The 18742-nt window shown below is 41.8% G+C and overlaps 2 protein-coding genes across 12 annotated transcripts in view; one reads left to right on the top strand and one right to left on the bottom strand.

Annotated features, from left to right (window-relative positions):
* Nucleotides 1-4479, bottom strand: part of BBOF1 (basal body orientation factor 1) — a 56010-nt gene extending 51531 nt beyond the window's left edge. For 2 of the 7 annotated variants that reach the window (XM_049113716.1, XM_049113714.1), the window contains exons 1-2: nucleotides 3835-4479; nucleotides 387-615 (exon numbers count right to left, since the gene is read on the bottom strand). In XM_049113716.1, the coding sequence (XP_048969673.1) occupies nucleotides 387-615; nucleotides 3835-3878 (273 nt within the window). In that variant the 5' untranslated portion in view covers nucleotides 3879-4479. The remainder of the gene's footprint in view (nucleotides 1-386; nucleotides 616-3834) is intronic. The other 5 variants (XM_049113718.1, XM_049113717.1, XM_049113715.1 and 2 more) reach the window with 5 other exon arrangements.
* Nucleotides 4480-4538: 59 nt separating this feature from the next.
* Nucleotides 4539-18742, top strand: part of ENTPD5 (ectonucleoside triphosphate diphosphohydrolase 5 (inactive)) — a 52601-nt gene continuing 38397 nt past the window's right edge. Inside the window, exons 1-4 of one of the 5 annotated variants that reach the window (XM_049113711.1) lie at nucleotides 4832-4975; nucleotides 5482-5583; nucleotides 7949-8074; nucleotides 13558-13636. The gene's annotated coding sequence lies outside the window, so the exon portion shown is untranslated. Of the gene's footprint in view, nucleotides 4621-4831; nucleotides 4976-5481; nucleotides 5584-7948; nucleotides 8075-13557; nucleotides 13637-18742 lie in introns of those variants that run through there. The other 4 variants (XM_049113710.1, XM_049113708.1, XM_049113707.1 and 1 more) reach the window with 4 other exon arrangements.

Below are 18742 nucleotides of genomic sequence, written 5' to 3'. Positions count from 1 at the left end.
GGGCACCTGGGTGGCTAGTGGTTGAGCATCAGGCTTTGGCTCCGGTCATAATCCTGGGATCCTGGGATTGAGTCCTCCATCAGGCTCCCCGCAGGGAGCCTGCTTCTCCCTCTGCCTAACTCTGCCTCTCTCTGTCTCTCATGAATAAATAAAACCTTAAAAAAAAAAAACCAACCATATAGGTCATATACCTATGTGCTTCTTAAAATAAAATGGATCATAATGTTCCCGTATGACCCTCAATCTTTGTTTCAAACAAGAAAACAATGAGACAAGGGCTGAAAGTAAAAGAGCCTATTCTAACAGTAAAGCCATTCAGAAATAACATCCTGCTTCAGGTATGACAGAGGTAGTTATCGAGGCTTGGAGGGTTTCTACTTACCTACCATATTATCTTTTTCCTGATCCTGCTTCTTCAGGTAACTTAATACAGACATTGTGTCTTTCTCCATTTTATACTGCTGTTTCTTTAAGTCCTCATTATTTTTTGCCAGTCTCCGGGAAGTATCACGATACTCAATCCTAGAGAGTTCTGTGACTTCCAGCCTGGCCTCCCAAAGGGAGGCATTGGCCTTGGCTCTGTCCACTGCAGACTCATCAGCTTTTATTATCTTCCTACAAGAGAAGGACATTGACAGCATATAACTATTTCTTTATTAGAATTTTACTTTTCCCTTTACTACTATTTGTTTTGGTTGGCATTGCCTGGCATATATGAACAAATATTGTTGGATGGATGAGTTAATAAGAAATACATATTTATGATACAGGAGGTTAACTGGGTGACTCTGCAGAGGGGAGCTTTGGAGCATAACTCTAAAGGACTGGAAAAACAAAGAGGAAAGGCACAAGTAAAATTCATTTCATACATTTTTTCATTTACTTCTTTTTCTCACATTTGTCATTTCTATTCCTACTCACTCAGTTTTAGATCTTGGTTCTCACTCCTACAAATCTATTACCTTAGTCCCCCTTCTGCATGATGATACATTCATAGTGTAACTGTAAATCCATTGTTCTGTGATCTTCCACCTACCCCAATCCCACTTTTGGTTTTGTTTTAGATTTTTTGGGGGAGGGATTTTCTGGCTAGACCTTGGACAAAAGATTAAGTAACTAGGACAAGTATGTTAAATACTCTATCAGCTGGTGCCACAATGTACCAGGCTTCAAGGATGCCTGAGAAACAAACCAAAATCAGGTATACAGAGGTAAAAAGAAAATTTAAAAATAAAAATAAAGTATGGCTTCAAAGGTTAAAGTGATAAAAGGATAAAGGTTTTCAAAATAAAGATTATACGAGGATTAACAAAACAATGTCCCATATATACAGTAGGCAATGGATACATAAAAATTTTTTTAAATTTTTTAAGATTTATTTATCCATGAGAGACACAGAGAGATGCAGAGAGAGAGGCAGAGACACAAGCAGAGGGGAAGCAGGCTCCATGCAGGGAGCCTGACGTAGGATTTGATCCTGGGTCTCCAGGATCACACCCTGGATTGAAGGCGGTGCTAAACCACTGAGCCACCAGGGATGCCCATAAATATTTAGATAATAAGTAAGACTTTACTTGTATTTGAACCCTAAATATTCTCACACATACTTATGTGTGGATCTTTCTGTATTATCACCCTCCATCTGTCTCCATTCCCACTGTCACCATCTGTTCTCTTCAAATTAAGGGCAACCCCACCTCCAACCCTCTTGTCTATTGTAGCTTTGACCTCCCTTTCCAGCATGATTTAGGCACTTAGTGATAGGCTGCCTTGCTATAATCCTCCAATTGCTCCCTGAAGGTATAAGGTCTAAGCTGATCAGAACAGTTGATGCAGCTAGAATTTTTCATAAGACAATCAAGGACTTAGAAGGACTAAAAAAAATCCAAGGACTAAGAAGTCTGTTACTCTCAATGTTCCTCATTGTTGATCAGTGTACCATAGATGCACAGTCAAAAATAGAAAACATATTCTAGTGAGTTCCAAGAATATAAGCCCTTGGCACTTTTAAAAAGTGCAAGACTGGGGCACCTGGGTGGCTCAGTTGATTAAGCATCTAACTTCAGCTCACATCATGATTTCAGGGTCCTGGGTTCCAGACCCACATGGGGCTCTGCACTCAGCAGGGAGTCTGCTTAAGGATTCTTTCTTCCTTTCCCTCTGCCCCTTCCCCCGCTCATGCTCTCTCTCCTTCTCAAATAAATAAAATCTTTTTTTTTAAAGTGCTAAACTATGCAATTATGTAAAAAAAAAAAAAAAAAAGAAAAAATTACACTCTGGAAGAATACTTAATACATCAGGGGAGGAGGTACAAATAAATGTGTATAATGGGCTACCATTTTATGAAGGAGAAAAAGAATATCTCAAAATGATTATAGTGGTTATCTTTGTATGATGGGATTACAGGTGATTTTTGTCTTCTACTTTGACTTTCCATGTTTCCTAAACATTCTGTACTTCTGAGCATGTATTACCCTCTTAAATTACTTTATAAACTTTACAAGTTTGGGATTACCTTATGGTCCCATATATAGTGATAGATGCTGGATTCTTTTTTCTAAAGATTTTATTTATTGGGCAGCCCAGGTGGCTCAGCGGTTTAGCGCTGCCATCAGTCCAGGGCCTGATCCTGGAGACCCAGGATGGAATCCCATGTCAGGCTCCCTGCATGGAGCCTGCTTCTCCCTCTGTCTATGTCTCTGCCTCTCTCTGTGTCTCTCATGAATAAATAAAATATTTTAAAAAGCCTGTGTCTCTGCCTCTCTGTGTGTGTGTCTCTCATGAATAAATAAATATTAATTTTATTAAATATTTAAAATATTTTAAGAGAGAGAGGAAGAGACATAGGCAGAGAGAAGCAGGCTCCCTGTGGGAAGCCTGATGCAATCCTAGAACCCCAGGATCATGACCTGAGCCAAAGGCAGACACTCAACCACTGAGCCAACCAGGTGCCCACAGTGTATGATTTTAATGAACCACTAGAGTCACCCAATAGATTTAAGGGCAATTTAGCAGCAACCCCAAGCCTACAAAGGGTTAGTTGCTAGAGCAATACCTACTTCAGGGGTTCTGACTAGTTTGGGGAAATCTGAACAATTACCTAATTTGCTCAAATCTTTTAGGTTTTCCTTTGAACCAAAAAGAATACATCAAAAGGCCCAAGGAACTACTCCAGTCATGCAGAAATTTTCTAGATGTTCAAGATATTCTCAACTATATCACAAACATCTCTCAAGCTGGGGGGGGCGGGAAGAACCTAGAGCATAGTTCCCCTGGGGGGGGAAAAAGATTCAAGTTGAAGCATACACAAGCAGACACCTTGATTTGTTTATTTAACAAATAATAAGCACCCGCTACGTTCCAAAGTCTCTGCTAGGTGCTGAAGATACGGTGACTAATGCTTAGTGCTATCCTAGAGAAGATAATAGTCCTGAGCAGTGGTTCCCAAGTCTAGCACTTACTGACATCCTGGGCCAAATGATATTTTTGTTTGGAAGGTAGATGGGGGTTGTCCCGTGCATTGCAGGATGTTTAACAGTATCCTTGGTCTCTACCCACTAGATGCCAGTTGCACACATCCCTGGATGAGAACCAAAAATGTCTCTAGATAGTGTCAAATGTCCCCAGAAGCCAAAATCGCTCCCACTTGAGAACCACTGATCTAGAGCAATACTGCCCAAGAGAACTTTCAGTGGTGATGGAAATGTACTATACCTAGGCTGTCCAATGGTCACCAGCAGCTACATGTGCCTATTGAGCATACGGAATGTGGCTAGTACATTAGATCTGATTTTTAAATTTCATTTTAACTTAATAGCCACACATGGTCATTACCCTGTCGGACAGCGCTGGTCTAGAGGACCTTCCATCCAAGACATGTCGTCCCGACCTTCTGATCTTCACTTCTAGTGTCACGACCCTTCCTCCACATTCTCAGTTCTTTGGTTTCTTCACTAGCACCTATTTCATTTGGTCCTGTATTCTATTCTTCGGTGGGAACTTATCTGCCTCCATCGTTAACGCATTACACACAGGCAGGGGCTGCGTCTAAACTATTCAGGGTTCCAAATCTCACACTCCAGTGTCTAGGTTGGAGCAGTACGGTTTGGCGTGCATTTGGGGAATTCCTGAACAACGAAGGCTGCCCTTTTCAGAAGCCTAGAGAACAAGAGGAGGGCAGTTGGCCAGCTGGCCAGCCCCAGCGTGCCGCGGGTGTCCAGTCCCGAATCCCCGGAGGGTAGGCCCAGGGAGAGGGGACCCCAGCGTGGCCTCTCCTTACTTCTTGTCTTTGCCTTTACTCCTGCCTTTCTTTTTGTCCTTTCCCTTAGGCGGCATCTTGGCTTCACTAGGGGCGCCCCTGTAGCCGACGTTTCTCCGCCGCCGCCCCGGGCCTGGCTCCGTTTCTAAGGAAACCAGCACGCTCCGCGGGTAACGTTCTGCGGCGGCCGTTGCCCGTGCGCGCCGAGAGCGCACGCGCCCGTGACGTAGCCCCGGCGCCGCCGCAAGGGGGCCCGGTCCGCGGGCCGGGCGCGGGCGGGGGAGGGGGGCGGGGCGGAGGTCGCGCCCAGGGCGGAGGGCGGCGGGCGGCGGGCGGCCGCGCCGGGGTGGCGCGCGCGCGCGGTGAGTGTGCGGGCTTTGGGGGCGGGAGAGTCGGCCCCGAGAGGCGGCTGGGCGGGCTGGCGGGCGGGGATTCGAAACGCTCCCGTACGGGATGGCGGCGCGGCGTCCGGAGGCCGCGCGTCTCCGGCGGCGCGACGCTCGCGGCACGCTCGCCTCAGGAGGGTTTGTTTCTGAGGGGCTCTGTCCGCCCCGCCGCGGGCGTGGGAGCGCCGCCCCGGCTGACGCGTCCGCCCCTTGCCTCCCGCCGCAGCCAGCGTGGCCGAGGCCTCCCTGCTCCGCCTCGTCCTCTCCCCAAGCCGCCCGCACTCTTGGTTTCTCTCTCTCCCGCGCCTAGCTTCCAACCCTGGCTAATTCTGTAAGGGATGGCGCACTCAGCGGACTTGCCAGGCCAAACTCTTTGAGGAGGCCGTGAAGGACTTTTCGGGGGGCGAAGGTTGGGAGGGAGGCTGGCGGCCTCTGGGCAGGGGCGCGCGGGCGTCCGGGAAGAGTGCTGTCAGCTGGGGTGCGAAAGGCGGCGGGGCCCGAAGAGCTGCACTCCCAGAAGGATCCCGGATTCCCGTTTGCTGATAACCTGACTCATCCGCAGCCCCCTTTTCTGCAAGTTGCATAAAAGTTGGCACTTCGGGCTTTTTTTTTTTTTTTTTTTCCTTGAGCACACCTGTGAAAAGGAGTACTGAAAAGTATTATCCTTTTTCGGAGGAGGAGCTCTGAGATTATATCTTCCTTCTGTGAGAGTCCTTGAGGATGGGAATTCTGGGGTGCTAAGACGATGCTTAGGAAACTTGTGACTGAAGCTCTCTGCTCTGTTATCCTGCATTTACAGTTGAATTTATTAATTTTTTTATTTTTTATCTTTTAAAGATTTTATTCGTGAGAGACACCAGAGAAAGGCAGGCTCCCTGCAGGGGGCCCAGTGCGGGACTAGATCCCAGGACCCCCCCAGCATCACGACCTAAGCCAAAGGTAGATAGATGCTCAACCACTGAGCCACCCAGGTGCCCCTTCCAGTTGAATTTAAAGTTTCTTTAAAAACTTCTTTGTGCACCTTCCCTCTCCATTTCTCGAGGTCTTTGTCCTGATGTCCCCTTCCTTTCTGATTCTTTTTTTTATTTTTTTTTTAGTTTTAGTTTTATTTAGTTATTCATGTGAGACAGAGAGAGAGGCAGAGACACCGGCAGAGGGAGAAGCAGGCTCCATGCAGAGAGCCTGACGTGGGACTCGATCCCTGGTCTCCAGGGTCACACCCCGGGCGGAAGGCGACCCTAAACTGCTGAGCCACCCAGGCTGCCTTTTTTTTTTTTTTTTCTTTCAATTGTGTAGCTTCTGTTTTTGAGTTTTGTGGATAAGGGGAACAGGCCAATTTGTTCATGAACGCTGAAAATCTTTTTAGACATGGCGTGTGTTAGCATGATCTTAGTTTATCCCCCTCCCCCTTTTTAAGTATAGTTGAGTCACAGTGTTAAATTATTATTTTTAAGATTTTTATTTATTTACTCATGAGAGACACCACAGTGTTAAATTAGTTTCAGGTGTACAAGGTAGCAGTTCACCTTCTCTACAGTATCTGCTACGTTCACAAGTGTAGCTACTGTATATCCTTGTATAATGCTATTACAGTATCATTAACTGTATTTTCTCTGCATTAACTTATTCCCAAAGTCCCTTTTATTCCTGTGATTTATTCATTCTGTGTAAAAAGTTTCCAAAGGAAATTTTATATGTTAAAGTAGACTCACAGGACGTGGGTGGGGGTCGGACTAAGGTTGCCCTTTGCCCTTAGCAAAGTACTAACATGGAGGCAGCTGAGTTCCTAGAGGAATGTCACTCTGCCTGTTTCAAGGACTTATCAAAGGGCTCTTAGTAAGGAAATTTAATTTTTTTCTTTTGCTTTTGTTTTCCACATGAAAACAAAAAATTTTGAAAAATTTTGACTCTTAAATCTTTAAGATTGCTGAAGGTGGAAGGTCTCATCTTCTGTAACTTCTTCCAGATGAATAGGGGAGCAAAGATGTCCCTATCTAAGAATCAACATTGGTCAGTTGGGGGCTTAAATATATAGAAGTTACAAAAGATACAGGCAGGGGCACCTGGGTGGCTCAGTCAGTTAAGCATCTGCTTTCTGCTCAGGGCTTGATCCCAGGCTGGGATCTCCCTCTGCTTCTCCCTCTCCTTGCCTCTCCCCCTGCTTGTGTTCTTTCTCTCTGTCAAATAAATAAATAAAATCTTAAACACACACACACACACCCCAAAAAGGTAGAGGCAGGTAATACCAAGGGAGACCATATGTTTGGATCTCTTTCTGATGACAGGATCATTTATAGGCTTGAAGTTATGGCAGTAATGGAGTCTTGGCATCTGGTGGAAAGACAAAAGAGCAAAACATGATTAGAATAACAAAAAGATGGATGCCTGGGTAGCTCAGTGGTTGAGTGTCTACCTTCAGGTGTGATCCTGGGTCCTGGGATCTGTCTTGCATTGGGCTCCCTGTGGGGAACCTGCTTCTCCCTCTGCCTTAGTTTCTGCCTCGCTCTGTGTCTCTCATGAATTAATAAAATCTTTAAAAAAAAATTAACAGAAAGAGAAGCCCAAATAAGAGTCCTTTGATAGTTGACAAACTTCTCCAGTCCAGGAGTTTAACCAGTCATTAAAGGAAAGAGAGGGCTGATTTAAAGGACCAATTTGAATATTCATATCAGTTAGAAACTCAGAAATATTTTTGTGGTAATCTGGAATGTATACACACTGCTCTGTTTTTACCATAGCACATGTTCCAGCTTGTGCAGCAGTTAAAACATCTAATGCCATTCTATTTTGTAAAACTGTTTTATGCATTTGTATTACTCAAGTATTTATTAGAGAAATGCTATTTTGAGTGTCATTTAGGACTTAGACTGTTTACTTATTAAGAGCTTCAGTGTGCCAAACAACATCATCCAATCCCAAGAAGGGAACAATGATAGATACTAGGTGGTCATACCAATGAAACACAGAACATATCCACATTGTTTTAAATTTGGAAGGTTAGCTGGGTTGGTAGTCGTTTTAATAATGTGTCCATGCATCCAGGCAAAATCCATAGTACAGCAGCCTATCCAGCCTGGAGAAAGCTATGGACACAAGTTAGAGCCGAATAGCCATTGGACCCTGTTAGGAGCTAGCCATCTAATTCTGGGCCTCCTTGAACTGCAGTCAGAATATCAAAGGCCATTCAGTTTTGGAGGGCCACCTTTTGATTTTGTGGGTGAAACTCAATCTGCCGGTTGAGTCTGGTTAAAGATAGCTGTTGTATGCTCAGCTAAAGCCTCTGTTTGCAATTTTATATCAATAGAGAGAGTTCCTGGGATAAATATAAGGAATAAAACCATCAAGAAGCCCTCTTTGTTTGAAGTCTAGCCTTAACAGTATCCTAATTATTAGGAATCACTGGCAAGGGGGAGAAAACGTGTCTCAGGAGGTAAGTGTATCATCTAATGCAATCATAGGGAAGGGAAGGTCATCCATTTCCCCCCAAGTCCGTAGTTAAACCCATGAAGTGGGGTATGCTCCATTTTTTAAGGAGCAGTTTTGTCATCACAGTCACACAGAATTGGTCAAGGTGATAGTTGAGCTACACAGTTGTTGGGAAATCAATCCTATTTGGCACCTGTTCAAATAAGCATATACCACGGAGGTCCTATTATTTCCACAGAATAACCAGCACGAAGATTGTCTATAAATGAGCTATTGTGGCAGTTTCTCTGAAATTTACAAGTTGTCTAGTTTAGGCAAACAACGAACATTCAAAGACAGTTTAACATCCTCAAAGGTGGGTTATTGAAACATAATTTTTCTCTTTAAAAATCATCATTATTTCCAGAGGTGGCCAAATTAAGACTAATTTGTAAAACAAGTTCAGTTTGAACAAACTTGGCCTTATTATTTACATAAGCTCAGCAAGGATAGGGATTGGTGTATAGATCTTTTAAAATCTGCTGCTGGAATTTTCATAAGGAATCTAGATTGAACTTTTAGTAGCCTCTTGGCCAGAAGCCAAGCCACGTTCTTGCCATCAGTTATGCCTGCAATACCTGTAAACTTGGGTGAATTTCTCTTCATGAGATCCCCAAAGTATCCTGAGGTTCTTGCACCTGCCAGGAATTGACATTTTTTACTAACCTGGTAAGAGTACTGGGAACTCTGTAAGCAAAGGTATGAGGCAGCATTCTCAATGGGCTTTATAAAAGGCTCCATGTTTCATAAGTCAACCTCAATTCCTGAAAACTATTTGGTTCTGAGTCTATGCATGTCTCTCTCAAATATGACATTCCAGTCAAAGCCTTAGTAAACTAACCAGTGTTTCCAATGGTATTCTGTTACAAGGAGAATAGATTTTTTTTTTTTTTAATTTACTCATGAGAGATACAGAGAGAGAGGCAGAGACATAGGCAGGGGCAGAAGTAGGCTCCCTGTGGGGAGCCTGATATGGGACTCCATCCCAGGACCTGGGGATCACAGGGATCATGACTTGAGCCAAAGGCAGATGCTCAATCACTGAGCCACCCAGGTGCCCAGGAAAATAGATTCTTTTGAACTTATGCAAATGACCATGATTGCCATGGAAGAAAAAATACTTAGACCTTTTGAGTATCAGAGGGTTCAGGTGGAGAGAAAAGTTAAATGCTTCAATTTGTTCACAAATGAATACTTTATCATATTTCTTTAAGTCATAGATATCTTAAGGGAAAGTTTCCTTAATCTGGAAAGTAAACATTTAGAGAATCAGCAGTGTTTCAAAGAAGAGTCAAAAGCTATAGTCAGGGCAGCTCTGGTGGCTCAGTGGTTTAGTGCCACCTTCAGCCCAGGGCATGATCCTGGAGACCCAGGATGGAGTCCCACATCAGGCTCCCTGCATGGGGCCTGCTTCTCCCTCTGCCTGTGTGTGTGTGTGTGTCTCTCATGAATAAATAAATAAAATCTTAAAAAAAAAAAAAGCTATAATTATCTTTTTCAGTTCATTTAGTCACATGTTACTAATTCTTGTTTGCAGTCTTTAGTTCTGGAAATTCTTAATGCATTTCAGTTTTATGATCTTAAAGATATCAAATACTTGTATTTGTCAAAAAAAGACCTTTATATGAATCTCCTTGAAGACGGAATTCATTTTGCAAGAGAATAAGATCAATTACAAATGACAAAAACTCAGAAATGGACATTGTTAATGATGTGAGTTACGATGCAGTTGACAAGGAAATTCAGTTATTTCTCTGACACAGAACACTTTAATAATCAGAATATTGAGTGATGACCTTGTACCAAAACCAGCATACCATATGAAGAAGCCTAATTAGTCAAAAAGATTTCATTCATGATTTAAATCTTTTTTTTTTTTTTTTTAATTCATGAGAGACACACAGAGAGAGAGAGAGAGGCAGAGACACAGGCAGAGGGAGAAGCAGGCTCCAGGCAGGACGCCAAATGTGGGACTCGATCCCCAGTCTCCAGGATCATGCCCTGGGCCGAAGGTGGCGCTAAACCGCTGAGCCACCCTCATGATTTAAATCTTGAAGAAGTATGTTAAACCTTAGAAAATTTTAAAATGCATGCTAAATAGGATTACAGATCACTAAAGACCTGATAAAAACAAAAACATAGAAACTGGTTTGCCTGGACATAGAAAAGAGAAAAACATTGTTTATATTTTATCAAGAGCAGACCAACAATCCAAGAAAACTTTTTTTTTCTTTTTTCTTTTTTTTTTTTAAACAGAGAAAGAAGGATTTCAAACTTACACCAGTGTATTTTTAAAATCCATTCATTCCAGGACACCTGGGTGGCTCAGTGGTTGAGCGTCTGCTTTGCGCCCAGGGCGTGATCCTGGGATTGAGTCCCACATTGGGCTCCCTGCATGGAGCCTGCTTCTCCCTCTGCCTAGGTCTCTGCCTCTCTCTCTCTCTCTGTGTCTTTCATGAATAAATAAATAAATCTTTTAAATAAATAATAAAATCCATTCATTTCAACCTTAGTCTGTCCTGACCAGGCATAAAATTCCTTTCCAAAGATTTCCCTTCAAAACTTTCTACAACTTTCCTTTGCATTCAGATTTTGGCCAAAGCCATGTCTCTCCAAACAACCAGTGTCATTTTAGGACAAAATTTTAATTTTTGTAATTTTTTTTCTAATTTTATTTATTTGAGAGAGGGAGAGACAGCATGAGCAGGGGTCAGGAGGCAGAAAGAGAGAGAAGCAGACACCCTGCTGAGTGGGGAGCCTGACGTGGGGCTCAATTCCAGGACCTTTAGCATGACCTGAGCCGAAGGCAGCCACTTAACCAACCTGAGCCACCCAGGTGCCCTCAAAATTACTTTTTTTTACCTTCAACAAAAATGTATTTCTATTATGTTTTTCTTACACATACAGAGTTGCTTCATTTCCTTAAGTGTTAATTACATTGAGTAGAATTGTGACTCTTAGAAACTTAATCTCCAGTGAAAACTAAATAATAACCAATTGTGAGCAGAATTCTTTAGATAGCAAACTTATGAATTGTTAGGCATACAGCATGTTTCCCAACAGACCCAAATATCCTTTGTTTCTTTGCAATAAGTAATCAAAAGCACAAACCTACATTCAGTAATCAGTGCTTTAGCACTTTATCCTATTTGGAAAAGACCTAGATGGCCAATGAATTCAGTCCCAATTTATCATCCAAGCAAAACTTTAAAGTTTCAGGTTACCAAAAGATTTTGAAAACTATCTTAACAATTACCCATGAAAACTTTGAGACAGGCAAAATTAACCATCATTTTAAGTCATCTATTTGCTAACAAACCGCAACAGAGATAACATGAGCTTATTTGACCTTCAGTAATCCCTGGTAGAATAAAAATTTCGTATTTAATGCTGATGACTCTTAAGGATATGCCTATTTTAATTAAACCAACAAACTTAAATTAGTTTAAATACCAAGGTATGTTCCACCTGGGCCCACTGTAAAAGTCCGTTTGTTTTCCACTGTCAATTTTTGCCTGGGGCACTGGGGAAATATGCAGTGAGCAGTGTTAATTCCAGGGGAGTGCTTTTCTCTCCTTGGCAGGGAGGAGATGGAAAGGAGCCAATGGTGTCTGTTGGTACTGAGGATGGTATAGGAACCAGTTATGCAGGTGGCACCCAAGATGGTATAGAAAGAGGAGGAGGGGAAGATGGTTCTAAACTTTGTCAGCTCGGACCAATGAGCAGGCACCATGGCTTTTTTCCACCAAAGTGGAAATATGCAGTTCATGTCTGGCCAGAGAAGACAAGAATTTTCCCCAAAACAAAGGGAGATTCAGTAGCTGCTTGGGAATATTCCTTAAAGTCCCTTTCCTGAGTAGACTAACCATACGGCTCTAATTATAGCCATTAACCTGGGAAATGAGGGAGAAGCCCCCACATTTATGAGGAGAAGGAACACTGAAAGAGTCAGAGTCCCCCCTCATTAGGGATGGCCTGTGTTTCCTCTAACAATCGGGGTTCTATCAGGAGGAGGCCTATTTAGATAATTATCATTCAGTATATCAGGAGGGAGTTTACTGGCCTGGTTACTGACCAGACATGTTCTGCTAGAGGCCCTTAGGTCTGGGTCCAGACTTAGAGCCCTGATGGTCTGGACCTGGGGTACTTCCTCCCTTTTGCCCTGCTTCTTGCAGAACAGATCTAACTGAGATCCTCCTGAGGCCATGCAGTATTACAGGAGATCAGTCTCTTCCTAAATTTTGCAATCTGAATTGTTTTCCATTGGGCTAAAAGGCATCCTAAGGGAGAGTCCTTGGGAACTGAAGAGAGAAGAGCCATTACCAAGAAACCCCCACCACCACCATTTCCTGGGTGGCATCCCATGCAGAATATGTCAGAGGTCCTGGTGTCAAAGCTGTCTGAGGCATCCCTTGAACAAAATCACTGTGATCACTGCCCTGCTGTAAAGTCCTGGGGGAGAGATGCTACCCCCACCCCTCTGCTGGCTTCATGTATTTTTGGTGTATTTTCCCTCTATTTGTCTCTCACACTCTGGTGGGTCCACGGTAGAATCACCTCTGAAGGAATTTCCTCTGATTTGGAATCCATAAAAGGATTCGTTTTTGAGTTTCTGAAAGTGCACCCAATTGAAAACTTGCAGAAAAGAGAGAGCATCTTCTTTAGAGGCTATATATTCGGAATTCTAAAAATTGGTTATTGTATAGTTATTGTATAATATGAAAGTCAGTCCAAGACTTTCCTTGTTTGAACACAAGCCTATAGACTGATCTATAAACATGAAAGTTTTATTATAACAAGATTATTTCTTAATATGCACATACTTTAATTGCATGTACTTTATAGTTTTTTAATCCTACAACTTTTTTTTTAAGATTTTATTTATTTATTCATGAGAGACACACACAGAGAGAGAGAGGCAGAGACACAGGCAGAGGGAGAAGCAGGCTCCATGCAGGGAGCCTGATGTGGGACTCAATCTCGGGACCCCAGGATCATGCCCTGGGCCAAAAGCAGGCGCCAAACCGCTGAGCCACTCAGGGATCCCAATCCTACATTTTTATTGACCATAAGTTTGATTTGTAGTTAAACTGTTGTGATATGACTGTTGTTAAGATAAATGATCATATTTATATGGTTCTAGAATGCCATATTCTGAATTTTCACATTCTCTGCCAAAGAACTGAATATTATTCGGTCATCTGTTAGTGAGAAACATCTGATAATACAGATAGTGCAGTAGGAAGTTGCTGTCTAGCAATTTATCTGGTAACATTTCCTTTTATAATTTCTGTAATTTCTGGGAGGTAGGTTTACTATGAAGTTTCAGGATTATCTTGCTGAATAAATATGCTTTGTTTTATTTTTTAGAATGTTAATGCTTTTAAAACTTGGACTAAGCCACTTAGTGTTTTGTTGACTTGACTTTACAATTATTTTTTCCCCCAGTTTGCATAGTTCCTGGTCAATATAGAAATGTGGAGTGTCTTGACTGAATCCTCATGCAGACAAGATCATTATGGTCCTGGTAGGTAGGATAAGTAACCTGATATAAGGTAATATCTGTGCTAACCTAAAGCTCTAAATGTACTTCATATGCTTCTGGGTCATTTTTGTTGGTGTTTTCTTTCCAAATTGGATTGTCCTTACCAAATGATGACTTTTCTCTTGTCCTATTGATTGTAATATCAAGTGTACAGTTCAAAAAGCAAATAACTTAGGACTACATAACAAAGTATATTGGGGATCCTGGGTGGCGCAGCGGTTTGGCGCCTGCCTTTGGCCCAGGGCGTGATCCTGGAGACCCGGGATCGAATCCCACGTTGGGCTCCCGGTGCATGGAGCCTGCTTCTCCCTCTGCCTGTGTCTCTGCCTCTCTCTGTGTGTGACTATCATAAATAAAAAGAATAATAATAATAAAAAAAATTAAAAAAAACAAAGTATATTGTATTTCCTGGTTTTCTTTTATTTTCAAAATATATAGTATTTGTAATTTTCTAGTTGTTCCCAAATTGGGTTTACTCTGTAAAGTTGTCATGGCTTTATTCTGGTTTAGAGTGGAGACTCAGATTTCTACTCATAAATCATCCTTGAAATCATCTGATAGCAGATGTGACTCTATAGGTGGAAGAGAGTAGGTGTATAGCTTTTGATTTTGTTTTCATACAATGTTTGGAATCGTAGATAAATATATTATCCAAACTATATCTGAAGGAACTTATCAATGTTTCTGAATATCAAGGGGAGTGAGTTACTTTTTTTTTTTTTAGATATTTATTTATTTGTTTGTTTGACAGAGTGAGTGAGCACAAGCAGGGGGAGCAGCAGGCAAAGGAAGAGGGAGAAGCAGGCTCTATGCAGGAAGCCCGATGTGGGACTCGATCCTGGGACTGGGGATCACACCCTGAGCTAAAGGCAGACACTCAACCACTGAACCACCCAGGTGTCCCCCATCTTACTTTTTTATTGCACATGGTACAAATAGAGAATTCTATTAAATATGTATTATGTTGTAACATTGGCTAGTTCACATCCCTGCAAAGGATAAGGAATCCTGGAGATCAAGGATTTACTGTTATCAACATTAAAAGCTGGGTTTTTTTTTAAACATTGTTCTATTTTTATACAATAATTATTACCACTGGCAATTGATTTGCGAAGTATTCAATTTTTATTGTCCATTCTGACAAAGCCATCAAAGAGAACTAAAAGTTCTCTAAGAAAAATTATACACATAAATTTCAGTCCCTCTTATTTTCACTTTGATTTCATGGATCTGTCAGATATTTACTTAAGAAATGTTAAAAAAAAAAAAAATGTTTAGTGAGGGACACCCGGGTGGCTCAACGATTGAGCCTCTGCCTTTGCCTCAGAGTGTGATCCCCGGATCCGGGACCAAGTCCCACATCAGGCTCCCTGCATGGAGCCTGCTTCTCCTTCTGCCTGTGTCTCTGCTTCTCTCTCTCTCTGTCTCTCATAAATAAATAGATAGATGATAGATAGATAGATAGATAGATAGATAGATAGATAGATAGATAGATGATAGATAGATCCTTTAAAAAAAGAAATGTTTAGTGAGGGGGTGTCTGAGTGGCTCAGTCAGTTAAGCATCTGACTCTTGATTTTGGTTCGGCCATCATCTCAGGGTCATAAGATTGAGCCCCACATCTGGCTTCCTGCTGTCTGCTTCTCTCCCTCTCCCTCTACCCCTTCTCTTGCTCATTTGTGCTCTCTCTAAAATAAATAAATAATTCTTAAAAAAAATTTAGTAAGTACCAGCTGTATATCATGCTACCTGATAGCTTGAGGAGTACAACACCTTCAAGTGGCTTATAGTCAGGTGTATAAGGTACTGACCTGAGCATTGACCTGTGAGAGTACACAACTTCACTGGCACCTATATACAAACAGTTAATAAAAAACACCAAGCTGTGATGAATAAAGGGGAGATAGCATAAGTGCTGCAAGAATTTGGTGACATGAAAGACTTCATAGAGAAAGTTTACAGATGGTGGACTGAAAGGAAGGGGGAAGACTTTGTGGAAAGGCAGAATGATGTGAGCAAAATTCAGTATGTTTGAGACAAGGGGATGTTTAAAACAGTAGTTTCCAAATTGTGGTCCATGGACCTGTAGCATCAGCATCACCTGGGAACTTGTTACAAATTAGAAATGTAAGTTCTCAGGCTCCACTTGAGAACTGCTAAATTGCTGGCAGTGCGGCCCACCCACCTGTGTTTTAACAAGTCCTCCAGGTGGTTCTGATACATCCTAAAGATTGAGACTTGAGAGACTAGAGCAAGGTTCTTGTATGAAAGTAGTGGGCAAAAAAACTTCAGTAAGGTAGCCTGGACATTCACAGTGGAGGACTTCAGATATTGGGCAGGGAGTTAAACTTTTGTCCTACAGTGCAGCATCACCAACTTGTAACTTGAAGGCTGGATTTGACCCATAGGTGTGTTTTGCCAGGCCTGAAAAGTGCCTTTTTTTTTTAATTTTTAAAGATTTTTATTTATTTATTCATAAGAGACACACAGAGAGAGGCAGAGACATAGGCCAGGAGACAGTGATAGTGATGTCTACAGACTTGCCTCTAGACTCTAGAGTCTGAGGGTTGAGGCTCAACAATCTTTTTGGGCGTTCCACACATACCACCATAAACACCTATTCTTGCATTTACTGTATGAGAAAACCCTACATCCAATGACTAGCAGTTAGTTACTCCATGATGTCATAATCTCCTGGTTTCCTTTCTTTTTCCTTGGTTCCTTTTCTTCTTTCTTTTCTTCTTTCTTTCTTTTCTTTCTTTCTTTCTTTCTTTCTTTCTTTCTTTCTTTCTTTCTTTCTTTCTTTCTTTCTTTTTTTAATATTTATGTATTCATGAGAGACACAGAGACAGAGGCAGAGGCAGAGGGCGAAGCAGGCTCCCTACTGGGAGCCCAATGCAGGACTCGATCCTGGGACTCTAGGATCACGCCCTGAGCTGAAGGCAGATGCTCAACCACTGAGCCACCCAGGTGTCCCTGGGGTTTGTTTGTTTTTTTAAATATTTATTTATTTGATTTTTAATTTATTCATGAGATAGAGAGAGGCAGAGACATAGGCAGAGAGAGAAGCAGACTCCATGCGGTAAGCCTGATGTGGGACTTGATCTTGGAACTCTGGGATCATGCTCTGAGCCAAAGGTAGATGCCCAACCACTGAGCCACCCTGGCATCCCTGGGTTTTTTATTTTTTTAATGGAATTAGTTGTCACTATTTAAAAACTGGATTCCACACAGAAATCTGTACTTTGAGCTTGTCTTGAAAAATCAGAAGACCTGGCAATATTGGGCTGGTGATTCATCATGGCAGCAATTTGCGGCAGCAGCGCCCATTTAGATGAGATGTGTACTCTCTAGCTTGCCATAGTCCCTACCAATTCCTATTGGTTTACACCTTTACTCAGTTGTATTTCCTCCTTGGCCCCCGTAAGTATTTAGGTATTTGAGTTTGTACCTTCTGTTACAAACAGTGGGAAGTTGATGAAAGTTTTGGTTTTTTAAAGATTAATTTACAGAGAATGAGCAGCAGGGAGGGGCATAGGGAGAGGGAGAGGATCTCAAGCAGACTCCCCTCTGTGTGCAGCTGGACATGGGGTTCAATCTTACAACCCTGAGATCATGACCTGAACTGAAATCAAGAGTCAGATGCTTAACCAAATGAGGCACCTAGGCACCCAAAATTGTGAAAGTTTTAGAGAGTGAATTGATTTATGTATTCATTAATTCATTCAACAAACATTGGTTAATTAAACATATATGCCAGTTGTACAGTGTTCAAAGATAAGTGAATTCCTAATATGCTCTGGATTAAAATGTAGTGGGAGGGGGATCCCTGGGTGGCTCAGCGTTTTAGCGCCACCTTTGGCCCAGGGTGTGATCCTGGAGACCCAGGATCGAGTCCCATATCAGGCTCCCTGCATGGACCTGCTTCTTCCTTTGCCTGTGTCTCTGCGTCTCTGTGTGTGTGTGTGTCTCTCATGAATAAATAAATAAAATCTTTTAAAAAATAAAATAAAATAAAATAAAATCTAGTGGGAAAATGATGAAGACAGTAGTGTATGGATTTGAGAATAGAAATGTTGGTAATTTGCTGGGTGGCTCAGTGGTTCAGCGCCTGCCTTTGGCCCAGGGCATGATCCTGGAGTCCTGGGATCGAGTCCCACGTCAGGCTCCCGACATGGAGCCTGCTTCTCCCTCTGCCTGTGTCTCTGCCTCTCTCTTTCTCTCTCTCTCTCTCTCTCTCTCTCTATCATGAATAAATTAATAAAATCTTTTAAAAAAAAAGAAATGTTGGTAATTTGAAGACCAATTAAGCTGTAACAATCTAAGTCTGAAATAATAAAGGCCAGAATTTAGTTATTACTAGGGATACTAGGAGGAAAAAAAGGAGAAAGAGATGAGAGAGATATTGCAAAGGAAAAATAATCAGTTCTTGATAACAGATTGGAATATAGAAGGTATGAGAGTAGAGAATTCAAAGATGATGAGGATTTTGGGTTGTGAGTTAGGAAATCTAATAGATGCCACTAATAGAAACAGGAAATAAGAAAAATCCATTTAGCCCTCTCTGCAGGGTGGGGGGCAAGGGTGCCAAGGAGATGGAGCATTTGGAGATGTCAGCTTGAAGTGTCTCTTGTTTTGAGTTCAGTGTATTGACATGCATACAACATTAAGTGTTTTTAAAAGGAAAACTTAATAGAAATGTCAAGATTGCAGGCTTAGAGGTAGATATCACTCATTCCATCCTTGGATTCCAAGGGCATACTAGGAGAAGTATTTAAGTTGTCAACAAAATGTATGAAGACCTTTCTTGAAAACATTTGCTTTGGGGCCCATATAGTTAGAATTTATAATCTTGTTTGAATCCTCTCTTGGTTGTATTATTTTCATATTTATGCTGCATAGGTTAAGTTAAACTTTATGGGAGAATAGAAGGTACTGTATAAATTCAAATGCTTAAAGACATTTTCTAAGTATCAGTACTACCCTTCAAAATTTAAATCATAATTGGCTGTGTACCTATGAGATATCCAAAGGAAGAAGTGTTGTCATAGCTGTTGTTTCATTGAAATAGTAGCCAAAGTTTTTCCT

This window comes from Canis lupus, chromosome 8 (genome assembly GCF_003254725.2).
Source record: "Canis lupus dingo isolate Sandy chromosome 8, ASM325472v2, whole genome shotgun sequence".
Classification (NCBI taxonomy): domain Eukaryota; kingdom Metazoa; phylum Chordata; class Mammalia; order Carnivora; family Canidae; genus Canis; species Canis lupus.
The sequence above is the reverse complement of the archived record's forward strand: the minus strand, read 5'-3'. Positions and strand labels throughout refer to the sequence as shown.